The sequence below is a fragment of the Coffea arabica genome, chromosome 1e (genome assembly GCF_036785885.1).
Source record: "Coffea arabica cultivar ET-39 chromosome 1e, Coffea Arabica ET-39 HiFi, whole genome shotgun sequence".
NCBI lineage: Eukaryota > Viridiplantae > Streptophyta > Magnoliopsida > Gentianales > Rubiaceae > Coffea > Coffea arabica.
In genome coordinates this window covers 28,315,687-28,343,083 of record NC_092311.1, presented here as the reverse complement: position 1 = coordinate 28,343,083, position 27,397 = coordinate 28,315,687, and the positions used below count along the sequence as shown (strand labels likewise).

General features: G+C 40.3%; 1 protein-coding gene across 2 annotated transcripts; it reads right to left on the bottom strand.

Annotated features, from left to right (window-relative positions):
- Positions 1 to 3,762: 3,762 nt before the first annotated feature.
- Positions 3,763 to 11,555, bottom strand: LOC113692759 (ABC transporter B family member 11-like). Of its 2 annotated transcripts, none has more exons than XM_072054060.1 (12): positions 10,364 to 11,555; positions 10,044 to 10,098; positions 9,773 to 9,948; positions 9,462 to 9,683; positions 9,126 to 9,364; positions 8,371 to 8,896; positions 7,684 to 7,957; positions 6,308 to 7,197; positions 5,439 to 5,705; positions 5,011 to 5,274; positions 4,579 to 4,884; positions 3,763 to 4,294 (listed from the first exon to the last, which is right to left on the bottom strand). In XM_072054060.1, the coding sequence occupies exons 1-12, from the start codon at positions 10,691 to 10,693 to the stop codon at positions 3,938 to 3,940; spliced, it is 3,906 nt and encodes a 1,301-aa protein (XP_071910161.1). In that variant the 5' UTR covers positions 10,694 to 11,555; the 3' UTR covers positions 3,763 to 3,937. The 2 variants fall into 2 exon arrangements, with proteins under 2 accessions (XP_071910161.1, XP_027067107.2); XM_027211306.2 differs by having other exon boundaries at positions 4,579 to 4,872; positions 10,364 to 11,554.
- Between the last annotated feature and the right edge of the window lie 15,842 nt (positions 11,556 to 27,397).

Here is a 27,397-nt window from a genome sequence, read left to right as displayed (position 1 = left end):
ATCTGAGCAACTCAAGCTACAAAAAGAGATTCAAATCCACGGTTTTTCTTGAACAAGGAGGACCGAAATTTCTGCCTTAATCATCTAAGAAAGTAAGTGACGATCAACCTTGCAAATCTTGACTTATGGATGTTGTTTAGCACTTATGAGTTCATAATTTCTTATGGGTAGCTTTAAATTGTTGGAAAATTGGTGAGTGGACTCTTTGAACTCCCACTATGCCTTGATGGACTGATTTTGTGAGTTTTGATGTTAATAATATTGGATTAGTACTTAAATTAGTAGAAATGAGTGATATTATGGATGAAAGCTCAAAGGAAGTGAAGGGGAAAATTTTTCCATTTCTGCCCCTGTGAATGCCGTGACCTTTAGAGCATTTTTTTGAAGTTCTATTAACTTGTTTATGATGTATATAGTTGTATGAGTTGTGTGGAAAGTTTTCACAAAAAATTACGTGATTTTTTTGGCCAAATATGGTGATTTCGAAAGTTCATTCAAAACTGGAATTTTTCCCGTATTGCTCTGGTAGTGTTTTTCAAACAGCTATAACTTTTTACTCCGACGTCGAAATCGAGTGCTGTTTGTGGCACTGGAAACTAGACATTCCCATATTTCCAACGGTATAAAATGTACATCCTGATTCCACTTGAGTGATCTGAACCAACCTTGTAAAATTGCCTGTTCTGTTTCTCGTTTTACTGGAAGCTCTGTTTTAAGTGGTGAGTTGATACCCAAATATGAGCTAGTTGTGAATAGATTTCTAAAACTATTTCTTCTAAGAAATTGTAGCTTTATGAATCTAGTTTTCAACACCACCAACCACGTTCAATTCCAAGTTTAATTGAGTGAGTTATGGCCGAAGTTCGAAACTGATGCAGTGATTGAAAACCCTCTTTTGGCTAGTTGATGCCTTAACCTTGAGTGGGACTTGTTGTTTCGAAATTCTTGGTGTTATTCACCTACTAAACACATCTTGGATGCTTCTTAGATATTGTCTACCTAAATGAACCATATTTGAGATGTTTTCATTGGTCGAATATTTAGAAAAGGAAAATTTGCATACAAAGACAAATTTGTCTTGGAAATTCGTGGGACTTTAGTGATTTTGTTAACAGACTTTCCGTATGTATTTTTATAGGAAATTTGACAGAGGAATAGCTCTTATATGGTAGTATAATACTACTAATTTTGGTGCTATTATGAGTCCGTTTCGATGTTCAACCAAAGTCCCAACTTTCGTGAATTAAATTTGGAATTTGGCCTAACGGTCTCACTTTTCAGCAACTTTGAGCCGCCATATCTTGGTGCTCAAAACTCCAATTCTTGTTCCGCTTATTTTGTTTTAAACTTTGATTCTAACTCTAATTGTGTTTCAAATTTGAGAGGCTAGTTCAAATTCCGTGAATTTTGTCGAATTTCCAAAGTTGGCCTAAAACAGACCCCTAAACTGCCCGATAGCCTAAAACAGTAATTTTGAGCCAAATTTTGAATGTCTTCCATTTGGAATCATGGAAAAGTATCTTCTAGAAACTTTTAGTACTTTGGAAGAAGTTTCCAACGGTACCAATTTTTCCAATTTTGGACTTTTAAAGAGTGAGATACGATTTTTCAAAAATCTCGTATCAAAGCTGAATTTTTCGAAACTTAAGGAAATGGAGTTTTTCGAATTCTCCTTTTTCCTTCGATATCACATGATCGTTTTACACTTGAATTTAGAGATGAAAACCAGATTTCTCTTGTGCTTTAAAACCCTGTCTTTGAGCCTCGATTTACGAGTAAATAGGGCTCATTTTCATGAGATTTTATAAGATTGTACTATAGTACAATCTTCTTCGATAATTGGGGTTTATGAGTGATAAATTATTATTAATTGTTCAGGCACTCAAGAGGACCTTCAAGGGTATCTCACGGGAGACGCCTAACTTATCGCTTGTACTTGCTACTTGAATCACTTGGTGAGTGTCAAGTGTGTGAAAACGTGTTAATTGCTTTGATAATAGAATATTTTGAAAATGCTGAGTCGAGTGTGTACTGTATCACACTCGTTCTCATTTAAGTGAAGTGTACTTCAATTTCGTGACATGAAATACTTGAATTGCTTGAAGTGACTTGTTAAGTGAATTTAAGTGAAGTGTTTAAGTGATTATTTATGCTATGGCTGCATAAGTCGATGGGAGTGAATCTCCTCGACTCTTAAGTGTTAAGTGGGGGACGCCCAAATCTCACTGGCTAACCCTGGACTTGAGCCGGCATGGGTTTGGTCGCGCTCCTTGGCGAACCATGAGAAATAAAAGCTTGACCTATTAAGAGGTCTTGCTTGACATACTCGAACAGTATCGCCTCAAACAAAAGACAGGCGGGCCCGATACAGGGGTATGTAAGGTGAAAAGGGGACATGATAAGTGAAGTTCTACTGACTAAACCTACCCGATTGATGGAGTGTGAACTCGTGAAAATTCGTGATCGTGCAAGTGGAAAATAGCTCCTGAGAGCTCCTATATCCTTGAATTGTTTCTGTTTACTTTTCTTGCTCGAATTGTTATTTATTGCAATATTATTGCTCTACTTGTTAAATTGGGGATTGTTACTTGAACAACGTGCCTGCATGTGTGTTCTTGGCCTCACGAGCGTTTTGCTCACCCTATAGATTTGTTTTCCTTAATAGGGAAGAATTTGGAGTGAACCTCGGAGAAACCCCTTTTAAATGTACTTTTGTATTAGGATTTTTCAATGTACTGGGTTAGACTCTTGATTATTGTATATTTTGGAATTTGATGTAACCTTTGAGAACTTGATGTAAGGATTGGATACTTGACGTATTTTGGAACTCATGATGTAAGTTTGAATGTTATTTATGGGAGTGACCTTCCTTTCTTACTTATATCATCGTGATGGCTGGCATTTCATTAACCTTGAACGGGAATTGTCTTGAGTCCTGGAAAGAGTTGGGCAGGCGTCCCGCGGATACCCTTTGGTTCGCCTTAGGGAGAAGTGGGGGCATCACAGGAGGTTTCTGAAATTATCCCTAAATAATTAGATGAATGGCATATGAAAGAATTGTGATACCCCATTTTGGATAGGCCCAATAGCTTTTGGGTGTAAATCAGGGCACTAAAATGCTTGAACCCAATGTTAAACCTAATTTTATAGATCATACTTTCCAACCTGATATAGACTTTACATTCATCCCTTGAGGCTTTTGCATCCTTGTAAAGCTTGCCTAATCCATAATTTAGAGCCAGCTTATAAGAGCACCAGATGTGGTTCTCAGTTCCCGTCTTTAGGTCAACATGTACTTAATCCAACACAGCACTAAGTTTCTGCACACCTTGTATAGTCATGATCCAATACCACTTATTAACTGATGTAAGGGCCATACACGGGTTGCTCTGATGCCCATTGTAACACTCAATGCAGGAGGCTGCGCAAATAACTTTTGATTATAAACTATTAGGTCTTGGTCCAATGGTCAGGGAAGCCTCTTAGAGCTCTTCTGTGCACTAGATTAGATGTTTTCTTTTTTCAGAAAAAAATATAGCTGTGTACTTGTTTGGTTTAAAGATTTAGTCCCCAATCCTCACACAAGCTCAGTTGGACTTCCCCTCTTGCACAATATAGGAGTAGTGAAGATTGTTGACGTTAAAAAACAATAATTCATTGTAGATTGTTGGTTCAGAATGCTAAAGCAAAACTTTAAGCAGCCCATGACCCAAGAGTGTCGATTACAGATACTCATTTTCCAAACTGATATGGGGCTAGGTATTAGAAGAGTAATCTGATTCATTAGATAGATTGGGCTATGATGTTTCATACACTGCAAGTGTAATATGTTCATGTCCAAATTGCATAAGCCACAATTACAGAGTAAAACAAGAAAGGAAGAAAAAGATTGCTCTATAACTTCAATCTTGTGAAAAGAAGATGTTAAAGCCTTCCTTCACATTGATGAAGCACAAGCATATTGTTCTACGAGGGAAGCATAGATGCCCTCTTTCATACTAATCAAGCTTTCATGGTTCCCTTTCTCCTTAATAACTCCATTTTGAATAACTGCAATCAAGTCTGCACACTTAATTGTGGACAGCCTGTGTGCCACCATGATTGTGGTTTTTCCCACAATAGCTTGATCCAATGCATCTTGGACTACTTTTTCAGATTCAGCATCAAGAGCACTAGTGGCCTCGTCAAGAAGTAGAATCTTGGGGGACCTTACAATTGCTCGAGCAATGGCCACTCTTTGCTTCTGTCCTCCTGACAATTGTATCCCTCTTTCACCAACTTGTGTGTCGTACCCCTGAATTTATTAATCTTTGGGGAATTAATCAACAGAGCACTTTAAAATGTCAAAAACAAGATTGGATAGTAAAAATATGTGAAGTCAACAGGAAAGGATGACAAGGTAATAAGGAAGGTAAGTTTCTGTTTGCAAAAGGTCTGAGTGAATGTATCTGCCTCCTTTCTCGTAGAAGCGATCCAAAATACTCGATCAATCTTTCTGTACTCAACTCAAATAGATGCTTTTTGAATGAATTATGAATTTCGGAAACAACTAAGATAAGAAATATGGTGTGTTTAGACCTGCTGTAAGCTGCTTATGAACTTGTGAGCATTTGCAATTTCCGCTGCAGATATAATGTCGGCCTCTCTGGCGCTGTCTTCTTTGCCATATGCAATGTTGGCGCGAATTGTGCCATTAAATAAAACTGGCTCCTGACTTACCAATCCCATCTGCTGCCTTAACCATCTTAAATTCAGCCTTCGGATTTCTACTCCGTCTAATGTTATTTCACCTGAATTAGGATCATAAAATCTTTGCAGCAATGAAATGACAGTAGATTTTCCACTCCCACTTTCTCCAACCAGAGCAAGTGTCTGAACAACGAACTGCACATAATTAGTTTCAGTTGACAACTAAAAACCAGTTTCTCTTTTTGATTACCTACTGACTAAGGGTGAAGTAAAGTAAAATTAAACAAATAAAGAAACTGAAGACCATTCATGAGACTTTACCTTGCAAGACTCAATAGCCAAACAAAGATCTTCAAAAATTGGAACATCAGGTCTACTGGGATATTTGAAGCTGACGTGTTGAAATAGTATCTCTCCCTTCACATTGTATAACGTAATTCCTGAGGTCTCACTCGAGTCTATGGGTGACTTCTGGTCAAGAAGTGCAAAGATAGAAGCAGCTCCACTCCTCCCTTTGCTAGTGTCTGGACTAAGGGCACCTGATGTAGATATACTGACAGCTGCCAAACTCAGGCCATAGAAAACCTGCCAATTATGTTAAGTGGAATAAGATCAAATGTAATAGAAATGATATGAACCTGCCAATTTGTTAAGTGGAGGAAGCTCAAATTCAACTAGAAATGGTAAACGACTTTAATCTTTAGCGGCTAGAAAAATGATAATGAAAAACGATAGATTATGAATCTTACCTGGAAAACCTCACCAAAGGTTATGTTGCCAGCCTTAATGAGTCTAGCTCCAAAATAAAAAATGGTTGCATAAGCAGAGTACAGGAAGAACATGGACAAACCATATCCTACACCACTATATAATCCTTGTTTTATTCCTAATGTCATAGGACGTTTACACTTCTTCTTAAACAGTTGTATCACCTTATCCTCTGCAGAAAAGGATGCAACTGTTCTAATACTTCCAACTGCATCACTGGCTACTTGAGTGGAATCCTCGTACAGCTTCTGTAAACAGAATGAAATGTCAACTTTTATTGCATAATCCCTCAATTCCAGAAACAAATACTTTGGCTATGAAAACATTTGGGCCATTAGTTTCTTTCCAACACAAAGAAGATGCAAAGGTGTCAGCTTATCACCCGAGTTCAGATCTAGTACGGCAACGAATATCAGTCTTCTGTTCCCTTTTGCATGGTAAGTTTTGAAATCATCAGAACATACACAAACTCCTAAAGACACTAAACATCACTTGCAGTACTTATTTATTTCTAAATTGTTCATTTCTCAAAGTATTGTTTGTTTCACTTCCAGTGCAGCAACTATTAACAAATTGTCCTGCCTACAGATATTTAATCAAATCTCTAAAAACTGAAGAAATATCAAATTTTATGGCAAAAACAAAGTATGCACCTAGTTGTAATTTAAAAGCACTGTAATGATGGCTCTGTGGTTATAACAAGAATAACTTGGTATAGTGCCTAAACTTATTATCTCAAGACCTTGTACCAGACAAGAATGCAAGTAATTATGAGTTTCTGATTTCTCTTTCGAAAGTCAATATCTCATACATTTGAACCTGCCAACAGTAATGAAGGTCTTGAACTAACCTTTGCATCTGCACTGAATCCACTTAAGGATTTCATATTCATGTACCCGTGAAGGCCAATCAGTGGTAACATTACTATTACTATGAGAGATAACTGCCAGCTTGCTCCAAAACCAATAGCCAAACCAGCAAAAGCTGTTGCACTATTCTGAACAAGCGAGGAAAGTGATTCGCCAACTAGACTTCTTACACATGTTGCATCAATGGCAAGCCGAGAGCTAATTCTACCACTTGAATTCTCCTGCCTGTCAAACCAACTTATGTCCATATGAATTATTCTTTCAAAGCATTTCAACCGAATTCGTCTGATTAGCTTACATCCTGCCACAGCAAAAAAGTATGTTTTTAATGGTGTTGCCAGTAAAGAAGACCCCCCAAGAACTATTAGCATTAACGCCCAAAATCTTGATTTCTTCTGAAGTTCATAAGCAGGCTCATAGAAGGTCTTGATTGCTCCTGATAAAACTACACCAAAAATTGGTAATATAGCACCAGTAACAACAGCTGCCAAAGAACCAAGCAATAATTCTGGAATTTCTTGTTTGTTAACGTAGGCCAAGCGGTAAAGTGGAACTTGATGGTCCATCTTTGATGGCATGGAAGCTGATTCTTGCGATTCTCCAACTACCATATCAACCATATTGACAACAGTAGGCAGACCAGTTGAAATGGAGAATGAGTGATGGCTACTGTTACTTAATCCAGATGAGCATCGGCTTATGGATCTCAGAGAGGAAATACTCTGGCTTGAATGTCTTCCTGAATCTGTTTTAATCCCTGAGCCATCCTGATTATCCACAATATGCTCATCGGATTCTTTGCTAAGCTGTTGTAATCGTACAAGCTCAAAATATACTCCCCCGGGATTATTTAGTAGCTCAGTATGTAAGCCTGAAAGTTTTAAATGATTAAATTAGCAATAAGCATTTCCTATAAGCCTAATGGAACGAGAAAGAAATAGATATAGTTGAAAAGAATCCTCAACCATGATAACTCCTCATTTACATTCTGAGGAAACTTCAACAAAGCATGAAAATTTCTAGAAATATGTGAACCTTATCAACAATCGTTCTTGATAAGATGAGAAAATATAACAAGTACCTCCATCCAAATTCCAATAAGTCTTTTGATAGCTGCTGATCATCCTTTGGTTTGAAAAACTAAGGTCCTTACCCTTTAAGTTTGCGGAATTCAAATCACAATGCTTTCAAAGGGGAAACATTGGAGACATCTTAGTCGTGAATTATCTGCTACAATTATAACATAAGACTTGCTTATTCACGAAACATTTTAGCTATTCATTGTTGTTCTAAACCATCACTTTTACCTACTAGTGATTAACCGATCATTCAGTTTATATATCACACAAGTACTGACCTTCTTCAACAATCTTTCCTTGATGAATTACAGCAATTTTGTCTGCGTTCTTCACTGTACTCAAACGATGTGCTACAATAACAGTAGTTCGGTTGACCATAATCGCATCCAGAGCTTCTTGCACAATCCTCTCAGATTCTGCATCAAGAGCACTTGTAGCTTCATCCAGTAGCAAAATTCTGGGGTCTTTGAGAATTGCTCTAGCTATTGCGATTCTCTGCTTTTGTCCCCCTGACATCTGAATTCCATGCAAACCAACCATCGTGTCTAGTCCCTGAACATATTAACATTAGAAATGTCAAAAGGGAAAGCTGTCAAAATAAAAGTGAACAGAAAGGAATGTTATGAGAAGACGAGTTCTCTCATGAAGATAGTTTCATTTAATTATTACTTCTGAATTTCTTCATTTCGTATCCATGCCAGTTAACTATCAACTTATCTTGGAGAAACCATTGTTAACAACCATGAGAAAGATCTGTTCATGTACTACTACTCCAGGTTCATGGTATTGTCCTTAGTTGCAACTTGCTGGTGCACGGCTTAATTTTTCAGAACCTAAAGTAAGGATTGATTACATGCCAAGCTTTTGATGACAATTTGTTTAACTGTTACTGAAAAAATACATCTTTGCAAACATAAAGTTTGTGCTATCCAAGTAAACAATTCAAAAGAGTCTCAAAGCTAAACCTGAGGTAGTTTCTCTATGAACTTTGCAGCATTGGCGTGTTGTGCAGCAGCTTGTATTTCTTCAAGGCTTGCATTATCCTTCCCATATGCAATATTTTCCCTAATGCTCGAAGCAAATAAGATAGGTTCTTGGCTCACAAGACCAATTTTGCTTCTGATCCACTTAAGTTGAAAATCTTTGATGTTGATACCATCCAGCAGAACTTCACCTGCTTGTGGATCATAAAATCTCTCGATAAGGCTGAGCACTGTTGATTTTCCACTTCCACTTCGTCCAACCAATGCTGCAGTTGTTCCACTTTTTATGAAGAGAGAAAATTCACTAAGAATTCGTTCATGTACCCTTGCGGGATAGCTGAAATAGACATCCTTCAATTCTATAGTACCAGCCATATTATCCAATTTCAGTCCATCTAAAATGGATGGACTGATTAATGGCTTTCTATTCATTATCTGAAACATTCTAAAAGCCGCAGCTTGTCCCAATGCAAATGCACTCAAGCAAGGGGATGCTTGCCCGATTGAACTGCCAGAAAATCAAAACAGCTAGATGTTATTAGCATTTCAAGGGGTCATGCATATGAAATCAAATTCACCCAGTCAAGGCCATCCTAACCCCTATGAAATAAATCTTCCTATGCAATTTCTGCATTCTAATGTAGTGGATTTTGAAGCACACTTGGAAACATGACATGCAAAGAAGCATTCCTTTTTCTATTCCCACACGCATACACACAAAGAAGAATGTTACTCACAAGGATCCCGTTAGTATTGCGAGTGTTACATTCAGGACATCTCCTCCTGAATAGTGTTTCTCCAAGATCATCTTGGCCCCAACCCATATGGCTAAACCATAGCAGCAGTAGAAAACAAACATAAAGACACCAGAACCCAAACCGGCTGCCAAGCCCTCTTGCACACCGGACTTGTAAGCTTTATTTAGGGATTTATCATATTCTGCAATAGCTTGCATCTCCCCTGTAAAAGATGCAACCTGAAATCCAAAATCTTTTGCTAGTCATGTATAATTGAAAGCGAAAAAGCTTAAAAAAACACCATTTTCAGAATTTCCATTCTAACAGTATTCTTACTGTTCGAATAGCACTAAGAGTCTGTTCAACCACTGTAGCTGCTGCGGAATAGGCTGCTTGTCCGTGAGATGCTAGCTTTGCCATTAGGATAGTCATTGCAAAGGCAGTAAGGACAAGTGGTGGGATTGAAGATAACATTACCAAGGAGAGTAGCCACCCCTTGATAAAAGCTATAACAAAGCCTCCAAAAAAAGAAGCTGACAACTGTATGAATTTTCCAACCTGTTGTTTGCATCAAATAGAAAAGTATCATATTATGCTCCAATGATGCTAAGAACTTCTTGTTATGACTATGAGTTGAGCCATGATACCTTTTCACCCATGGCATCTTGAATAATAATAGTATCCCTTGATATCCTCTCAATAATTTCTCCAGTACTAGTTTCTTTGTCAAAAAATGCAATATCTTGCATTAGTAAAGATCGCAGATATAAACTTCTCATCCGAGCTGCCTGCCTTTCTCCTGTGATTGTCCAGCAAGTTACCTCTGCCAAGGAAAAAGGGCGCAATGTTGAGTTTTTCTCCAAAACTCATCATGAAATTATAGAGAACATTGCTAATCAGGAAACGAAAGTAACTCACGAAAAAAAGATGTGACACCAGACCCCAGAGCCAAGTACACAAACTTTAAAGATACCTGTACATGAATTTGTGAGTTAGATAAAATAGGACTTCCCGACACATAGTCCATCAAGATACCATTGCAACACTTGCATTCACAGAGTATAAATTGTAAGCTTCTTTGAGATAACTTTGAATGGAAGTTACAGAGTTGAAAATTTGAAATATCTACACAAAATATCTACCCCAAACTGAACAGCATACCGTTGTCTATTTTCTATCTCCTGAAAGAAACCAAAATGTTAATAAGAATCTGTTTGTTAAACTAGAGTGCTTGATACCTTTGAAACTTCATGTACAATTTCTTTTCTATCCAGAGTCTTTCCAAAAGAGTTGATTGTCTCTCCCAATACCACTGCCAAAAGGGGTACGCAAATCCCACTTGCAACTGCTGTGACCGTACCAACTACCATCAAGACAACGTCAACAGAATCAGCTAAGGAGAACAGCTTGCAGTATGGGACTTTATCAGCCACTTCCTTTTTATTTCTAGACTTGACTGGAACTTCTTGATTGCCTGATGCTTCCAGTGAAGTGTTCTGGACGTTGATCATGTCTCCATTGGAGCAACTCCCCTCAGCCATCACTTGACTAGCGTGCTGGTTCTCCATTTATCAGATATCAGTATCCCAGACTCAATGGAAATGATGTGCCTGCATCCTTAGCATTCTATCACTCAATTTATATACAGAAAGTGATAGTTTTTTAAGTGATTATGGGGTGAAATGAGCAGTTTGAAGTGGAGACAATTTATATTTTACCATTGGAAATCACCTTTGTTGAGCATCAAATAATGCAGAAAAATCCTTGTACGGAAATTCCAACATGATTCCTTCAAATGTATGCAACAAGCAAAACTAAAGATAATATAATTAATGATAAGGGAAATAAAAAACATCACTAAAATCTTAAAAGAACTAAAAGATATGCACAGCTTTCCAGTATGGAAATAAAAAACCACTTGAATTCTAAGACAGGTATTAGTCTTTGGGAGCCAATAATGCAGTATCAAATTTGCATGGTTACTAGTTCTTTTCTCAAATGCAAGTGCTCTGAGCATCAGTTATTTTAATTTTCTTCTAATAGTTTAGCACATTTAGAAGTGTTATATCATGGACCATCAAAAGGGCAAAAAAAAAAAAATGCTGAACCTTCATGACAACAAAAAAGTGCAAAAAAAAAAAAAAGTACTCCAGTTACTTAACGAAAACCGGGAATGGAATTCTTTGAAGTAAATAAACACTCATTTACTCAGTAGCCCAGAAATAGGATACATCCAACAAGAAACAAAAAATAAATGGAAATTTTAGCTACGTTAAAAAAAAAAATGGCCTCCCCCTTCCCCCACAAACACAAAAAAAAAAACAGCTAATCAAGAAATTTAATTGGTCCTTTTGGAACGGAACTGCCAGAAACACATAAATCTGGAGAGAATAAATTTTTATAAACACCATTTAAATCAAAGTCGTATAAAGCATTGAATATTTCATCTAAAATATATGTGTGACTAACTTTAAACATAGACATTTGATGCATGACAAGTGATAAAGATCTTAAAAGTTCCACAATATCTGTCTTTTATTTCAACAACCAATGCTGTGAAATATTCGGAGCTTTGCAATCATGGCTGTTGAATGATGTTTGCTAATTAGGATGTTGTCACCTATGATGAAATTTGTGGTACCACTCTTTGTTCTGAAAGGCGAAAATATTAATCATGTGGTTTTTTTAACTTTTCCAGAGGTACGAAATGACACGCGCCTGTACAGATTAATATTAAGCTTCATTTTCATTTAGTTGAAGAGCTGAAGATAATAACTTAATGTAATGCACTGAGCTTGACTAATAAGTTTCTTGATTAACATGCTACCGACAAGTTTAGATTCTAATCATTTAAAAGTTTGCTTTATAACGTAATGATTAGGAACTGATTAGTAGCGAGAAAAGCTTAAGACAATAGGACCACTTCGCCCTGTCTGGTTCAATTACGTCTTCTTCGTAGGTGATGAAACAAAAATCATTTAAAAGATTGTTTAATTATTTGAAAGTTCAAAGTTTTGCCAAGTTATTTAGGAAGTATTATATTAGAGAAAAGTTTACATTAAGCTTCATTTTCATTTGGAAGAAACGAGGGACTGCAGCAGGTAAGTTGAAGGGCTGAAGATACTAACCTGTTTGATAACCCAGCGAAACACTTAGATTTAATCAATTTAGATCTTAACATGTTCAGATGTGTTTGATAACTAAAAATATAACATCTTAATTAATTAAGTGGTTCTAACTTATGTAAATAAAATTTACTCCAAATAATAAGCGATAAGTTATTACTTATCACTTAAAGCAAAATACGCTCAAATGTTGGAGTTTAAGTATTTAATAATTCAGCAATTTAATAGATTCATATTCCAGATTTTAGATTTTTGATTTCATATTTCATATTTCAATTTTATCAAATGCTCACGTACTAAGCTTTACCAATAAGTCTTCTAATTAACATGCTTATGACAAGTTTAGATTTTAATCACTTTAAACTTTGCTTTATAACGAAATGATTAGGAACTGATTAGTAGTAAGTAAAGCTTAAGATAGTAGGACCACTTATGTGAGGATCCGGAAAAATTTTCTCTACTTTATTTTACTTTATTTTATTTCTTTGAATATGTGACGACCTCACCTTCCCCTAGGGTGTACCCTAGGGTTTAGCGGACCGCATGCCCAACTGTCGCCAGGACTCAGTCACTATTTCGAATAATATAATTCACAACTTCTTAACGTAAAGGAAACAACAGTTGTCAAATTTGAACATACAAATACATTCATTCCTGTCTCAAACTTACATACAATCCCAAATACATCAAAAGATTGGAATTTTAAATACATTCAACCCTAATCGAGCGATTAGTGTGAGTACAATTACAAAATTCCCAAAAACTAGACTACGCTAGCCAGTACAAGTCTCACGTCTCGCTCGTACCCCCTATAAGGAAAACAAAACTAATAGAGTGAGTTAAAGGTCAGTGAGGTCCCAAATATCAAGTTGACCAGTAAGTACAAGTGACAATATCATAATAGTAAAGTAGCGAGCATTAAAAAATCAAGAAAATGAGCAATAACACTTCGGATGACCAAACATTAAATATTCAGCATTTCATGTAAAAGGATACAGTTGCTCTTGTAAATTGGCTCCACCATAGCTTGATCGTATAGCAGTTGACACTCCGTCAACTTTCAAGTAAGGTAACTAGTCCAGTAGTACTCCACTTAATTCCAATCTCCGTCCACCAACCAAACCGCTTACCGGGCCTGCACTCCAAGATAAACACTGGTGATAATACTCGAGTATACCGATTAGTCGAGGAGATAACACTCCACTCGACAAAACTAATGACCCAGGGTTCGTTATCAAATCGACCAAACCCTTGCCAGCTCGACTCGACTAACTAGCCACAGGGTTTCCGGAATTCCAGACAAGATACGAATCATATGCATGTACATCAATTCACTTTCAATCAATGAATAAGAATATAGCACATTAGGGTAAGTGCGATAAATTACACCCTTACCCGATCAAATCAATCACATATTTTGATCACATTGGTCAAGTATTGAAAACAAGTATCAAGTTCAATCAAGTATTTGGAAGCACTCACCAAAGATTTAGTGCTTCTTCGGATCACGTTCAGGTATTACTCTTGGTTTGGAGTCCAAATCTGTGATAAAACATTGTTTAAGAGCTTTGAAATCAACTAAGGTTCAAAACTTACACGTTTCATTTAACGAAAACAAGTAATTGAAACTCATTTGAGGAATATTCGTAAAATTCATGCTCGCTCTTAAAACTTTGAAACTTTGAAGCGATTAAACTGTGAAATCCCCATTTGAGTCGAAGAGACAAGGAAAACGTATTTCTATTAGTCGTTACTTTCATTTTTCCAGGGGTACAAGTTTCGGCCAAATTCCAGCTTATATATCTCTACGAAAGTGGACTCGAATACCCTAGACAAATCGAGTTCAATTCAACCTCAATTCTTCGCTCGAATCACAAGTACACACTCCTAGTCCTCGAGTGAAAATTTGAGCGGCATGCCCCTTGTATTTTAGCTAGTTTCCAGCCATTAATGGCTTCATTGTTTTCCTCAAATCAGTACCAAAGTCACACACAAGCAATGTTACCACAATCGCCCTTCAATTAGGTTTAATGTTATTCAAGTACAAAACAATACTAGTAATGCGACCGGAAACCAAGTTTAAGGACACACAACAAAACAGCAGGTTTGACATCTCTTGGCATTTCGGTCACAACTGAAACTACGCCTATCGGTTTGGGGTACACTTTATACTGTTTCTAAGCTATGACATAGAAATACAAGTCTTATGAAGACATCGACAGCCATTTCGTTCATTTTCAAGGTCAAAAGGTGCAATCTCAGAGAAAACAGAAAACTGTCCGCGAAACAGTGCATTTGGTAGTTAGGGGTTATTTTGTCATTTCACATGCTACAGTACTCAAATTGAGCTGAAATTTTACAGAAAACTATATAAATCCATTCCCTACAGCTTTCATGTTTTGACCTAGGCCTGATTTGGCTTCTAACATGGATAAACTAAACAGGTCAGAACAGAACAAATTGGTTTCAACTTTCTGGAATTTGAACTTTTACTCTAGAAATTCATATCTAACAAGTACTCTGTCATCAAAACCATCAATTACTAGCTCAATAACATCATTTAATAGGTAGATAACCATAATCAAGGCTGAACATGTAAACTCTAGCTAAACATTCCACCATATCATGCATAACTCACTAATTAACCGTCATAACCCAAGATTAAGAGTTTCTATCCAAACTTTAGCAAGATTAAGAAGAGAAAAAGGAAAAACAGCCATGGTACCTTCCCAAAAAGTGCTTATAGGTGAGAACCACACCCCTTTCTTCCACAACTTTTACCATACAAAGCTTCCTAAGTACTAAAATGAAAGTTTAATCGGTTTGGATTGGGTGATTTCTCTCAAATGAAGATGATTCAAGGTGAAAGTTGGAGTTTGCTCACTTGGTTTTTCTCTCCCTTAAGCTCGGATGGAATGTGCAGAAATGAAGAGGAAATGAAGTGAATTTGGTGATAAAAATGAAGGAAATTGGTTGGTCAAACAACCCTTGGATGTTTGCCACTTGTCATCTCAAGATTACATCTTTAATTTTTCTTCTTTTTCCTTTCTTGTTGGTCAATAATTTCGGCTCTCTCAAGGATAATTAAGGGCTGATATTTATGAAATAATAATAAGAGGATTAAGGTAATAAAGTGGTGGTCAAGTGGTATATTCAATCGGTAGCGAACAGTACCCTTCGGTTCAAACCGATTTTCCTTAAATCGCGTGTATTAGGGTTTTAACTTATGATTCACTAACTTATTATTATCACTTCTAATCACACACTTTCTCTTATTTAAAACTCACTCTTAACCTCCAAATTTAGTACACACTCTGTATCAAATAATCACACTACCAAAAGATGTAAAAACTCTAGTTTACCTTAACGATGAAAGTAAAGAGAAAACCCTTGGTTCTATGGTTAGTTGTAACTATTGAGTAGTAAGGCTATTATAAAGGAATAAATTCCAAATAAAAGGGAATTTTAAGAAAAATATGAGGGATTTTACAAGTCCTCACATTCTCTTCCCCTTAAGAGAATTTCGACCTCGAAATTCATACCTTTAGTTGTAAACAATTCGGGATACTTCTCTTGCATGTCTTTCTCCAGCTCCCAGGTTGCTTTCTCCACCTCATGGTGTCTCTATAGAACCTTAACCAGGGGAATTTGCTTATTTCTCAAGTCATTCACCTTCCTATCCAGTACTCGAATGGGTCGTTCCTCATAGGTCAAAGACTCGTCCAGTTCAATATCTTCTGGTGGCAAAATATGAGTCGAATCCGGATGATATTTCTTAAGCAAAGAAACATGAAACACGTCATGGATCCGAGACAAACTAGCTGGTAACTCTAGTCGATAAGCCACCTTTCCTATCCGCTGGAGTATATTAAAAGGTTCTATGTACCTCGGTTGTAACTTTTCCCTTTTCTTGCTTTAATTTTTCCTTTCAACGAGGTAACCCTAAGAAACACCTTATCTCCTATCTCAAATTCCAAATCCTTCCTCCGATGATCGGCATAGCTCTTTTGTCGACTTTGGGCCGTTTGAAGCCTCTGACGAATTACCTTTATCCTTTCGTAAGCTTCCTCAACCCATGGTATCGTGGCCGGATCTATGATCTTCCTCTCTCCTACTTCATCCCAATGAATAGGTGATTGGCACCATCGCTCATACAATGCTTCATAGGGGGCCATTTGAATAGAAGAGTGATAACTATTGTTATATACGAACTCAACCAAGGTTAGGTATTGGCTCCAACTCCCTCCAAAATCTACAATACATGCTCTCAACATATTCTCAAGAGTTTGAATGGTTCTCTCAGACTGTCCATCGGTTTGAGGATGATACGCTGTACTATAACTTAACTTAGTTCCTAGAGCCTCTTGCAGTTTTTGCCAGAATCGAGATACAAATCTAGGATCCCTATCGGATACGATACTCACTGGTACCCCATGTAGTCTCACCACTTCATCCATATAGAGTTTGGCAAGTTTCTCCAAAGAGTATTTCATATTAACTGGCAAGAAATGTGCAGTCTTAGTTAATCGGTCTACTATAACCCAAATCGCATCATGACCTTTTTGAGTTCGTGGTAACCCTGATACGAAATCCATCGTTATGTGCTCCTATTTTCATTCAGGTATCTCTAAAGGCTGTAACAAACCCGACGGTTTTTGATGTTCAACTTTCACTTATTGGCACATAAGACACTTTTGTACAAACTGGGCAATCTCCGCCTTCATATTATCCCACCAATGCAGGCTTTTGAGATCCTGGTACATCTTACCACTACCTAGATGCACCGTATACCTAGAACGGTGAGATTCCTCCAAAATCTCCTTCTTCAGTTCTTCATCTTTAGGTACAACGACGCGATTTCGAAACCTTAAAATCCCATCAGGACCTAGGTTAAAATCAGGCAATTCTCCCTTCTTCACTCTTTCCACCCACTTCTTTCATTTGGCCCTCCTTAATCCGATCCAACAATGTTGATTTCACCTCAATATTTTCCAAAATAACTTTTCGCGGCTCCAGACGAGGGTTCTATTCACATACATTTTCTAACAAGCTCCATTCGCCCACCATTAAACTTACAAGTTGAGCCTTTCGACTTAAGGCATCTGCTACAACATTGGCCTTTCCTGGATGGTAATTAATCGTACAATCATAGTCTTCTAAAAACTCCACCCACCGATGTTGTCTCAGATTTAGCTCTTTCTGAGAGAATAAGTACTTAAGACTCTTATGATCCGTGTATACCTCAAATGTCACCCCATACAAATAATGCCGCCACTTCTTCAAAGCAAATACAACTGCCGCAAGGTCTAAGTCATGGATTGGATAGTTTTGCTCATGAGACTTTAACTTCCGAGAAGCGTAGGTGTGACAGCCCCACCTTCCCCTAAGGCGAACCAAAGGGGTTAGCGGACTGCCTGCCCAGCTCTCGCCAGGACTACGGTACAGTTAACGTCGTTCTATAACGTTCCGGAACATACCATTGCGCGCAAACAAGTCAGAAAACACAAAATAAAAAAAATGAAAATTGAAAACCGAAATGAATAGTGCTGGACACGCCAGAATCCGGCCGGAATCTGGCCGGATTAGCGGCCGGATTCTTGGCCAGATACTGTCCAGCGAGCAACTCGATTTTTTTTCAAAAGTTCCACCCAATCCGGCCGGCAATCCGGCCAATATTCCGGCCGGATTGTCTGGCCGGATACCGGCCAGTGAGCAACTGGCCGGGTTTCCAATTTTTCTCAGGCAATCCGGCCTTCAATCCGGCCAGTTTCTGGCCGGATTCCTGGCCGGATTCAGGCCAGTGAGCTTTTGCCAAATTTTTTTTTCTTTGGCCGTTTGAAAGCCGAATCGCTCCGAAGTTCATCCAAACATGAATTCAACATATAAACATATATATACAATGGAAATCAACAGTTACAACCATAATGGCATGCCAACCATTCATTAAGGAGTACACATTCGATTTGCCTATCAAAAGGACATGAACCCGTTACATTAGGGTTTCACTTCGAGAGCGATACAAAAGACATGTACAAGCTCAGTATGGCAATTGACTATCCAGTCCATTTTCAAAAGCATTTATATTCCTGTAAGGAAAACAAATAACACGGAATGAGCCAAGGCCCAGTGGTATACCACCCAATAAGCAATCAAAGTCATATAAGAATGAACCTTCATTTAAAGTGCACAAATAAGCAATGAAGCAAAATGGTAAAAGGATACGGTCGGCTCTCAAGAGCCCATTTCCACGCCTGCAATCTTGAACCAATCTCATTGACTCTCCGTCAATGTTAAAATACCAAACCGTAGACAACTCTTTACTTCCATTCCTTCCACCCAACATACCCCAACCGGGCCTGCACTCCATTTCGGTAGCTTTTGGTAATACTCGAGTTTACCGGAACCAAGGGTCTCATTACCACAAGGTTCCCCAGTACAGTCCCCGTGGCAATTCAATCTTCACGACCAAGCCCTCGCCGGCTCGATCCAATTGACTACCAAACGGAGTTGAGCTCAGTAATGCAGTATGGCCGTTGGACATCGTCCAAACGACATCAATTCGGTTTCCATGAAATGGAATTTACCAACCAATATATATATAGTCCAGTAATGCAATAAAACGGTAACCAATCAGTGACAATAACAAAAGAGGTGAGGGCGGTCAAGTACACCCTCACCTTGATCAATTTCAATATCCAAGTAGGCCATTAAGGCATCACATAACATTTAACAAAGCCACATAGTAATCCATCAAGTGAGTAGTATACTCACCAAGTAAGAAAATGGTGTTTCATACACCGTGATCACCAAGACGCCGTGAGCTACCGTCACGCCCTAGAATCACACAACAAATGCAATGAGACTCGAGAACGAGTCATCAAACAATGCTAAACACAACCCCAATAGGGTTTCACATGCATAAGTAGGCATGATAGCAAACCAGAAATTAATATATGGCCTTAACTTAAGCCTCGATAGAAAAACCGTGTTTGAGCTTAGAATGCGGTAATGGCCTCAATTTCACTACGGTTATCGGTTGGGGGTGTAAGACCCACCATTTCGAAGCTATGAAACAGGGCTACAACAATGTAGAAGGGCACTCAATCCAGTTCCTAGCTTAACTAGGTCAAAATTGCAAAATACTAAACCAGAATTACCAAAACAGGTTTGCAAAACACAGAAAACTGTAATCGATATATCTCAGTCCATACAAGTCCAAATGCCGAAATTCCAAAGGCATACATTAGCTAAGACATTCAGTTATATTTCATCAGAAGACAACAACTTCAAAATCCAAACCAAAACCAGTCAAAATGGCCAATCACTATAGCAGTTTTCGCATTCTGTCCAAAGCAGAACAGCTACAGTAATTTCGTCATAACTCATTCTACATTAATCCAAATGACCTGAAATTTTACAGGCATCTCCATCACATCAATACCTACAACTTTCATGTTTTGAGCAAAGTATAATTCGGCCTCTAACCTAGTGATCTAAAACCGGACAGAATTGGGGATTTTCAAACCCTAACTTTCCAATTTTCCATCCAAATCCAAAATTAGTTGCATTTATCCACATTTCACATCCACCAGAGCCATTATAGTCCATTGCCAATCATCAAAGATGGCCACAACATTCATTTCATATGAAACCAGAAAAATTCCCAAGAAAATAGAAAACTTCACCAAATCACTTCAAACCAAGATAAAACCAGAAATTTCAGCACTTCACTCACTAATAAGCATAATTTAAGCTTCATAAGGTGCAAGAGGGTGTTCAAGCTTCACTTACCAAGAAACAAGAGAGAGAGGGTTGTTGAACACCTTAAACCTTCAACCAAGCTTCACTAAACAACTTACTAGCACTAGGAGGTAAGATTGTATGGAATGGAATTGGATGTAACCAATGTTTTTGGTTGATTTGCTCCAAGTAGAAGCTTGGAAATCTCCTTCCTTTCTTGCTCAAGGTGGCCGGCCAACAAAGAGAGAAAAATGGTGAATTTTGTGCATTTTTTTGATATATAATTCTTTGGTCAAAAAAGTCAAGAAATTGAATAGTGATTCTTAAAAGGTTTCCAATGAGGAGGTGACACTTGTCACCTCCATAAATGCATTCTTATCTTTCTTTCCTCACTCACATCAATCACTTCACACATTCTACTTATCACTTAACATCCGATAAATCTTTCACAGTATCCGAAACTTACACTTAATGGCCGAATTTTTCCGAACTTTTCGCACTAGTGGGTCCCACGTCCACTATTCACTCTTAATTTTCTAAAAATTCACCAATGCTAGAAAAGTCATCTTAAAACTAGAATCGCTCATAAAATCCACTAAGAAAATATTTCTAAGCCAGAAAATGCAGAAAACATGCAATTAAAGGGAAATAAACCCTAGGAAAATATTAAGGTTTTACGGGTTCTCACACTCTCCCCCCCTTAAAAGAATTTCGTCCTCGAAATTTCTCACCTTACTTCCCGAAAAGGTTTGGGTATTTCTTTCGCATTTCCTCTTCCAACTCCCAGGTGGCTTCCTCAACTCCGTGGTTTCTCCATAACACCTTCACTAATGAAATCCGCTTGTTTCTGAGCTCTTTGACTTTTTGATCGAGCACTTGGACCGGTTTCTCTTCATAGGCCAGTGATTCATCTACTTCGATATCCTCCGGTTGTAAAACATGAGATGGGTCAGGATGGTACTTCTTTAGCATCGAGACGTGAAATACGTCGTGGATTCGAGAAAGACTAGACGGTAGTTCCAATCGATACGCGACCGCTCCAACCCTCTGCAGGATCTTGTAAGGTCCGACGTACCGCGGTTGAAGTTTCTTTCCTTTGCCCGTTGTAAGACTTCGTAAAGGTGTGATTTTTAGAAACACATGGTCTCCAACTTCAAATTCCAAATCTTTTCTTCGATTATCCGCGTAGCTCTTTTGGCGACTTTGAGCGGTTTGGATCCGTTGCCTTATCAACTTGACCTTCTCTTGAGCCTCTTCCATCCATGGAATGGTTGCCGGATCTAGTGCTTTCTTTTCACCAACTTCATCCCAGTAAATCGGTGAGCGGCATTTGCGTCCGTAGAGAGCTTCGTACGGAGCCATTTGAATTGACGAATGGAAGCTATTGTTGTACGCAAATTCGACTAAGGTCATGTGTTGACCCCAGTTGCCTCCAAAGTCCAGAATGCACGTTCGTAGCATGTCCTCGAGCGTCTGAATTGTCCGTTCTGACTGGCCATCCGTCTGAGGGTGATAGGTAGTGCTCAAATTGAGTTTCGTCCCCAGGGTTTCTTGAAACTTCTGCCAAAACCGAGACACAAACCGTGGATCCCGATCAGAGACAATGCTCACAGGGACACCGTGTAGTCTTACAACCTCATCCATGTATAGTCGAGTCAATTTGTCCATTGAGTACTTCATGTTTACCGGCAAGAAATGGGCCGACTTGGTTAATCGATCAACGATCACCCAAACGGCATCGTGTCCTCTTTGCGTCCTCGGTAAACCGGAAACGAAGTCCATGGTGATGTTTTCCCACTTCCACTCGGGTATCTCCAAGGGTTGTAACAGACCCGATGGTTTTTGATGTTCTGCTTTCACTTGCTGGCAAATGAGACATTTCTGTACATATTGCGCGATTTCCTTCTTCATATTGTCCCACCAATAGGTTCCTTTCAGATCTTGATACATCTTGTTGCTACCCGGATGGATTGTGTACTTAGATCTATGAGCTTCCTCCAGAATTTCTGCTTTCAATGCCTCATCCTTTGGTACCACCACTCGGTTTCGGTACTTTAAAATACCCTCAGGACTCAAATTGAAGTCCGTAGTTTCTCCCTTATCCACTTTCTCTTTCCATTTCTGTACCATCAAATCTTCTTTTTGTGCCTCTTTAATACGTTCCAGTAGAGTGGAGGTAACCCTAACATTGCCAAATATCACCTTATGGCTCCCTAGACAGGGTTTCCACTCGCACACGGATTCTAGCAAACCCCACTCCTTAATCATTAGCCCTGCTACTTGCACCTTACGACTCAAGGCATCTGCTACCACATTTGCCTTTCCCGGATGGTAATTGATCGTACAGTCGTAATCTTCCAGGAACTCCATCCACCTTCGTTGCCTCATGTTTAATTCCTTCTGGGAGAAAAGGTATCTAAGACTTTTGTGATCCGAAAACACTTCGAAGGTCACCCCGTATAGGTAATGCCTCCACTTTTTCAGAGCAAACACCACTGCGGCTAATTCTAGATCATGAGTCGGGTAGTTCTGCTCGTGAAGCTTCAATTTTCTAGAGGCGAAAGCAATCACATTCCGGTTCTGCATCAAAACGCATCCCAGTCCTTCTCGCGACGCATCCGCATATACTACAAACCCGTCCACTCCATTGGGCAAGACCAGTACTGGAGCCATGGTCAATCTTTTCTTTAATTCTTGAAAACTTGTTTCGCATCGGCCGTTCCAGATAAACTGGCCATGCTTCTTTGTCAAGTCAGTTAAAGGTCCTGCCAGTTTGGAAAAATCTTTAATAAACCGTCGGTAGTACCCAGCTAGCCCTAGAAAGCTGCGAATCTCCGTGGGAGTTTCTGGCCTTTTCCAATTTGTCACGGCCTCAACCTTCGCTGGATCCACCGAAATACCTTCGTGGGAGATCACGTGCCCTAGAAACGCTACTCTCTCCAACCAGAACTCGCATTTACTAAACTTGGCATACAGCTGATGTTCCCTCAATGTCTGCAATACCATTCTCAAATGCTTCTCATGCTCCTCGCGTGACTTAGAGTAGACCAAAATGTCGTCAATAAACACCACGACAAATCGGTCCAGGTAGGGTTTAAAAACCCTATGCATTAAGTCCATGAAGGCGGCGGGAGCATTAGTCAATCCAAAGGGCATAACGGCAAACTCGTAATGCCCGTATCTCGAGTTGAAAGCAGTCTTCGGAATGTCCTCCTTCCTAATCAACAACTGGTAGTACCCCTGTCGGAGGTCCAACTTCGAGAAGACCACTGCTCCTTGCAGTTGGTCAAACAACTCGTCGATGTGGGGCAGTGGATACTTATTCTTGATCGTAACGTTGTTCAGCCCCCTATAGTCAATACACATCCTCAACGTACCGTCCTTCTTCTTCACAAATAAAACCGGAGCTCCCCAAGGAGACTCACTCTCGTGAATGAATCCCCGCTCCAAAAGGTCTTGCAGTTGCAACTTAAGCTCCTTAAGTTCTGCAGGCGCCATTCGGTAAGGGGTTTTTGAGATAGGTGCAGTTCCAGGTAAAAGATCTATTCGGAATTCTATCTCTCTTTCCGGAGGTAAAGCCACTAACTCATCAGGGAAAACATCCGGAAAGTCCCTCACTATGGCTACATCTTCTACCTTTAACTTATCCGTAGGGGTATTAATTAAGAAGGCCAAAAATCCTTGCGCCCCTCTACTTATCAGTTTCCTAGCTCGAATGCCCGAAATGAGAGCAGATGAGGCTAACCTACCCCTTATATCTAACCTTAAGGTTGCCTCGCCAGGAATGCGAAATTCAACTATTTTCGTTTTACAATCCAGTTGGGCGTTATATTTGGCTAACCAGTCCATACCCAAAATCACATCGTACCCCTTAATGGATAAGCTAATCAAGTCCCCTAAAAACCTCCTTTCACCTACCCATACGTCGCAATCCCTATAGACCATACTAGTCACCAAACGTTGATTCCCCGTAGGTGTACTAACCTCTAAGTCATATGGTAAGCTAGCAGGTTTTATATCGATGCCACACATGAAATCAGGGTTAACAAACGAATGAGTGGCACCAGGATCAATTAAAACTTTGGCAAAGCGGTGGAAAATAGGGATCGTACCTTCCACCACCTCGGAAGAATCTGGGACCTGATGGGGCTCTAAGGAATAAACCCTAGCTGGCACCTTAGGTTTGGATCCGTCTCCTTTGGCTGGTCCAGTGTTAGTCCTCGGCGGTAGCTGACTCCCCTTTCCATCTTGTTTCAGGACCGGACATGTAGCCAGCTGATGGTCCGCACTTCCACACCGCAGACATTTCCCCAGTTTCCTCCAGCAATTGTCCTCGGTGTGGTTTGTCTTTCCACAGTGCCCACAGGGACCACGAGGTGCCGATGCCGAGCCACTCTGGGTGTTCCCCCTTTGTCCTCGCCCAGCTTGGCCGCCCCTGAACGGAGTCCCTCTGCCTGTTCCAGATTGTCGTCCACCCCCAGTTCCTCGTCCAAACTTGGAGGGAGTGCTCTTCTCACCTTGCCCAGATGTACTCCCAGGAAAACCACGCTTCTTAGCCTGGAAGTTTCGGACCTGAAGCCGTGCACTCTCGACCCGTTGGGCTTTTTCCATTGCCTCGCTAAAAGTAGTGATTTGAGCCGCTGCGAGATCTTTCTGGATCTCCACGTTCAAGCCCTGAATAAAGCGCCTCACGCGTCGTTGTTCGGTCATAATTAGTTCAGGCGCGAATTTGGACAGGCGGGTAAACTGGCTCTCGTACTCCGCCACAGTCTGAGCCCCTTGCCGGAGCCGGATAAACTCGTCCTCCTTCCTTTCCTGGACTAGAGGAGGGAAAAACTTAGCATTAAATTCTCGGATGAAGTTCACCCAAGTCCTCTGTGTCTGCTCCCGCTCCCATTTCTGCCTAATTACGTTCCACCAGGAACGGGCAGCCCCCTCGAGTTGGAACACGGCAAAAGTCACCTGCCGTTCGTCCGGATAGTGTAAGGCCGCGAATATGTCTACCATCTTCTCCAGCCATTTCTCGGCCACGTCAGGGTCGGGTCCCCCAACAAACTTCGGCGGGGAAAACTTTTGAAAACGTTCTAGAGCTCTATCTTCGCTCTCATTATGATGGCCAGGGTTTCCGGGGTTTCCAGGGTTAGGGTTTGGGTTCTGGCCCTGTTGTTGCACTACTTGTGCAAGTAGGTTTGTCATTTGCTGCATAGCGGCAGCTATTTGAGCATTGGGGTTTATTTGGGGTTCAGGAATTGGGCCAGTAGAAGCTTCCCCAGTTTCTCTAACCGGTGTGGGTTGTCTAATACCGCGCCCACGCCCCCGACCACTTCGTGTTCCTTCCATAAGGTATACTTGTTCTAGGCAAGAGTACTAACCAAAGCAGGAGTAAAGCAGGTAAGTAACACATAAACTTTCACATAACACATAGTGATACAGTTCATACAGGGTCACAAGCACACGTATATATACAAGCCAAACATTTATACAAGCAGTCCGTCAAGTACGGCCAAAGCACGTACGTACACAAAGATCCACCTGAGGATAGGCCTATCAAAAGAGATTTACACGTAGCCAACTCTACATCCAAAACGGTTAGCTAAGGCTCTATCCCTATCCCTATGTACATTCAAAACCACCACTATCCAAAAGGTGCCCTAAGATCAAGGCCTAATCAGTCGCTGGGGTCTGGGACCCAGGCGATGGGGTAGACTCCTCCCCAGGCTCGGCCCCAGCACACGAGGCCTCATCACTAGACTCCTCGAGTCCGTCGTCGCACAAGTTAAGGATCGCCTCCGCACGACCCCTGACCTTGCGAGCGCGCTTAACCTCACGCTCGTGACCATCCCTCAGTTGATCACATAGGTCATTAACTCGGTCCTCCGCCTCATTCACATCATACTCTAGCTCCATGATACGTGCGGCTTGCTTCTCATTGGTTGCCCTAGCCTGAGTCACCTCAGCTTCCAATGTCGCAACCGCAGCTTCCAACTTAGTATTATCCTTAGCAAACTCCTCACGTTCCTTTGCCACCGCCAACACTAGAGTGTTTGGATAGGCGTAGTTGCTACGACACTTGCACTGTCGAACACGGCTGGCCGGGCTCCAACGCACCACGGCCCCCTTCTGCCTAAGTTGATACTTAATTGGCGGCAGCGGACTACGAGGACGATCTCCTGCCGGACGGTCACTCGGGTCACCACTCGCATCCATCCTATAGCAAAGGAAGAAATAACATGATTACACTTAATAGGCATAAACAATAAAATCCTCAAATCGAGCACTTCTATTATACCCAGGCTAATTCAAACCTAGGCTCTGATACCACCTGTGACAGCCCCACCTTCCCCTAAGGCGAACCAAAGGGGTTAGCGGACTGCCTGCCCAGCTCTCGCCAGGACTACGGTACAGTTAACGTCGTTCTATAACGTTCCGGAACATACCATTGCGCGCAAACAAGTCAGAAAACACAAAATAAAAAAAACGAAAATTGAAAACCGAAATGAATAGTGCTGGACACGCCAGAATCCGGCCGGAATCTGGCCGGATTAGCGGCCGGATTCTTGGCCGGATACTGTCCAGTGAGCAACTCGATTTTTTTTCAAAAGTTCCACCCAATCCGGCCGGCAATCCGGCCAATATTCCGGCCGGATTGTCTGGCCGGATACCGGCCAGTGAGCAACTGGCCGGGTTTCCAATTTTTCTCAGGCAATCCGGCCTTCAATCCGGCCAGTTTCTGGCCGGATTCCTGGCCGGATTCAGGCCAGTGAGCTTTTGCCAAATTTTTTTTTCTTTGGCCGTTTGAAAGCCGAATCGCTCCGAAGTTCATCCAAACATGAATTCAACATATAAACATATATATACAATGGAAATCAACAGTTACAACCATAATGGCATGCCAACCATTCATTAAGGAGTACACATTCGATTTGCCTATCAAAAGGACATGAACCCGTTACATTAGGGTTTCACTTCGAGAGCGATACAAAAGACATGTACAAGCTCAGTATGGCAATTGACTATCCAGTCCATTTTCAAAAGCATTTATATTCCTGTAAGGAAAACAAATAACACGGAATGAGCCAAGGCCCAGTGGTATACCACCCAATAAGCAATCAAAGTCATATAAGAATGAACCTTCATTTAAAGTGCACAAATAAGCAATGAAGCAAAATGGTAAAAGGATACGGTCGGCTCTCAAGAGCCCATTTCCACGCCTGCAATCTTGAACCAATCTCATTGACTCTCCGTCAATGTTAAAATACCAAACCGTAGACAACTCTTTACTTCCATTCCTTCCACCCAACATACCCCAACCGGGCCCGCACTCCATTTCGGTAGCTTTTGGTAATACTCGAGTTTACCGGAACCAAGGGTCTCATTACCACAAGGTTCCCCAGTACAGTCCCCGTG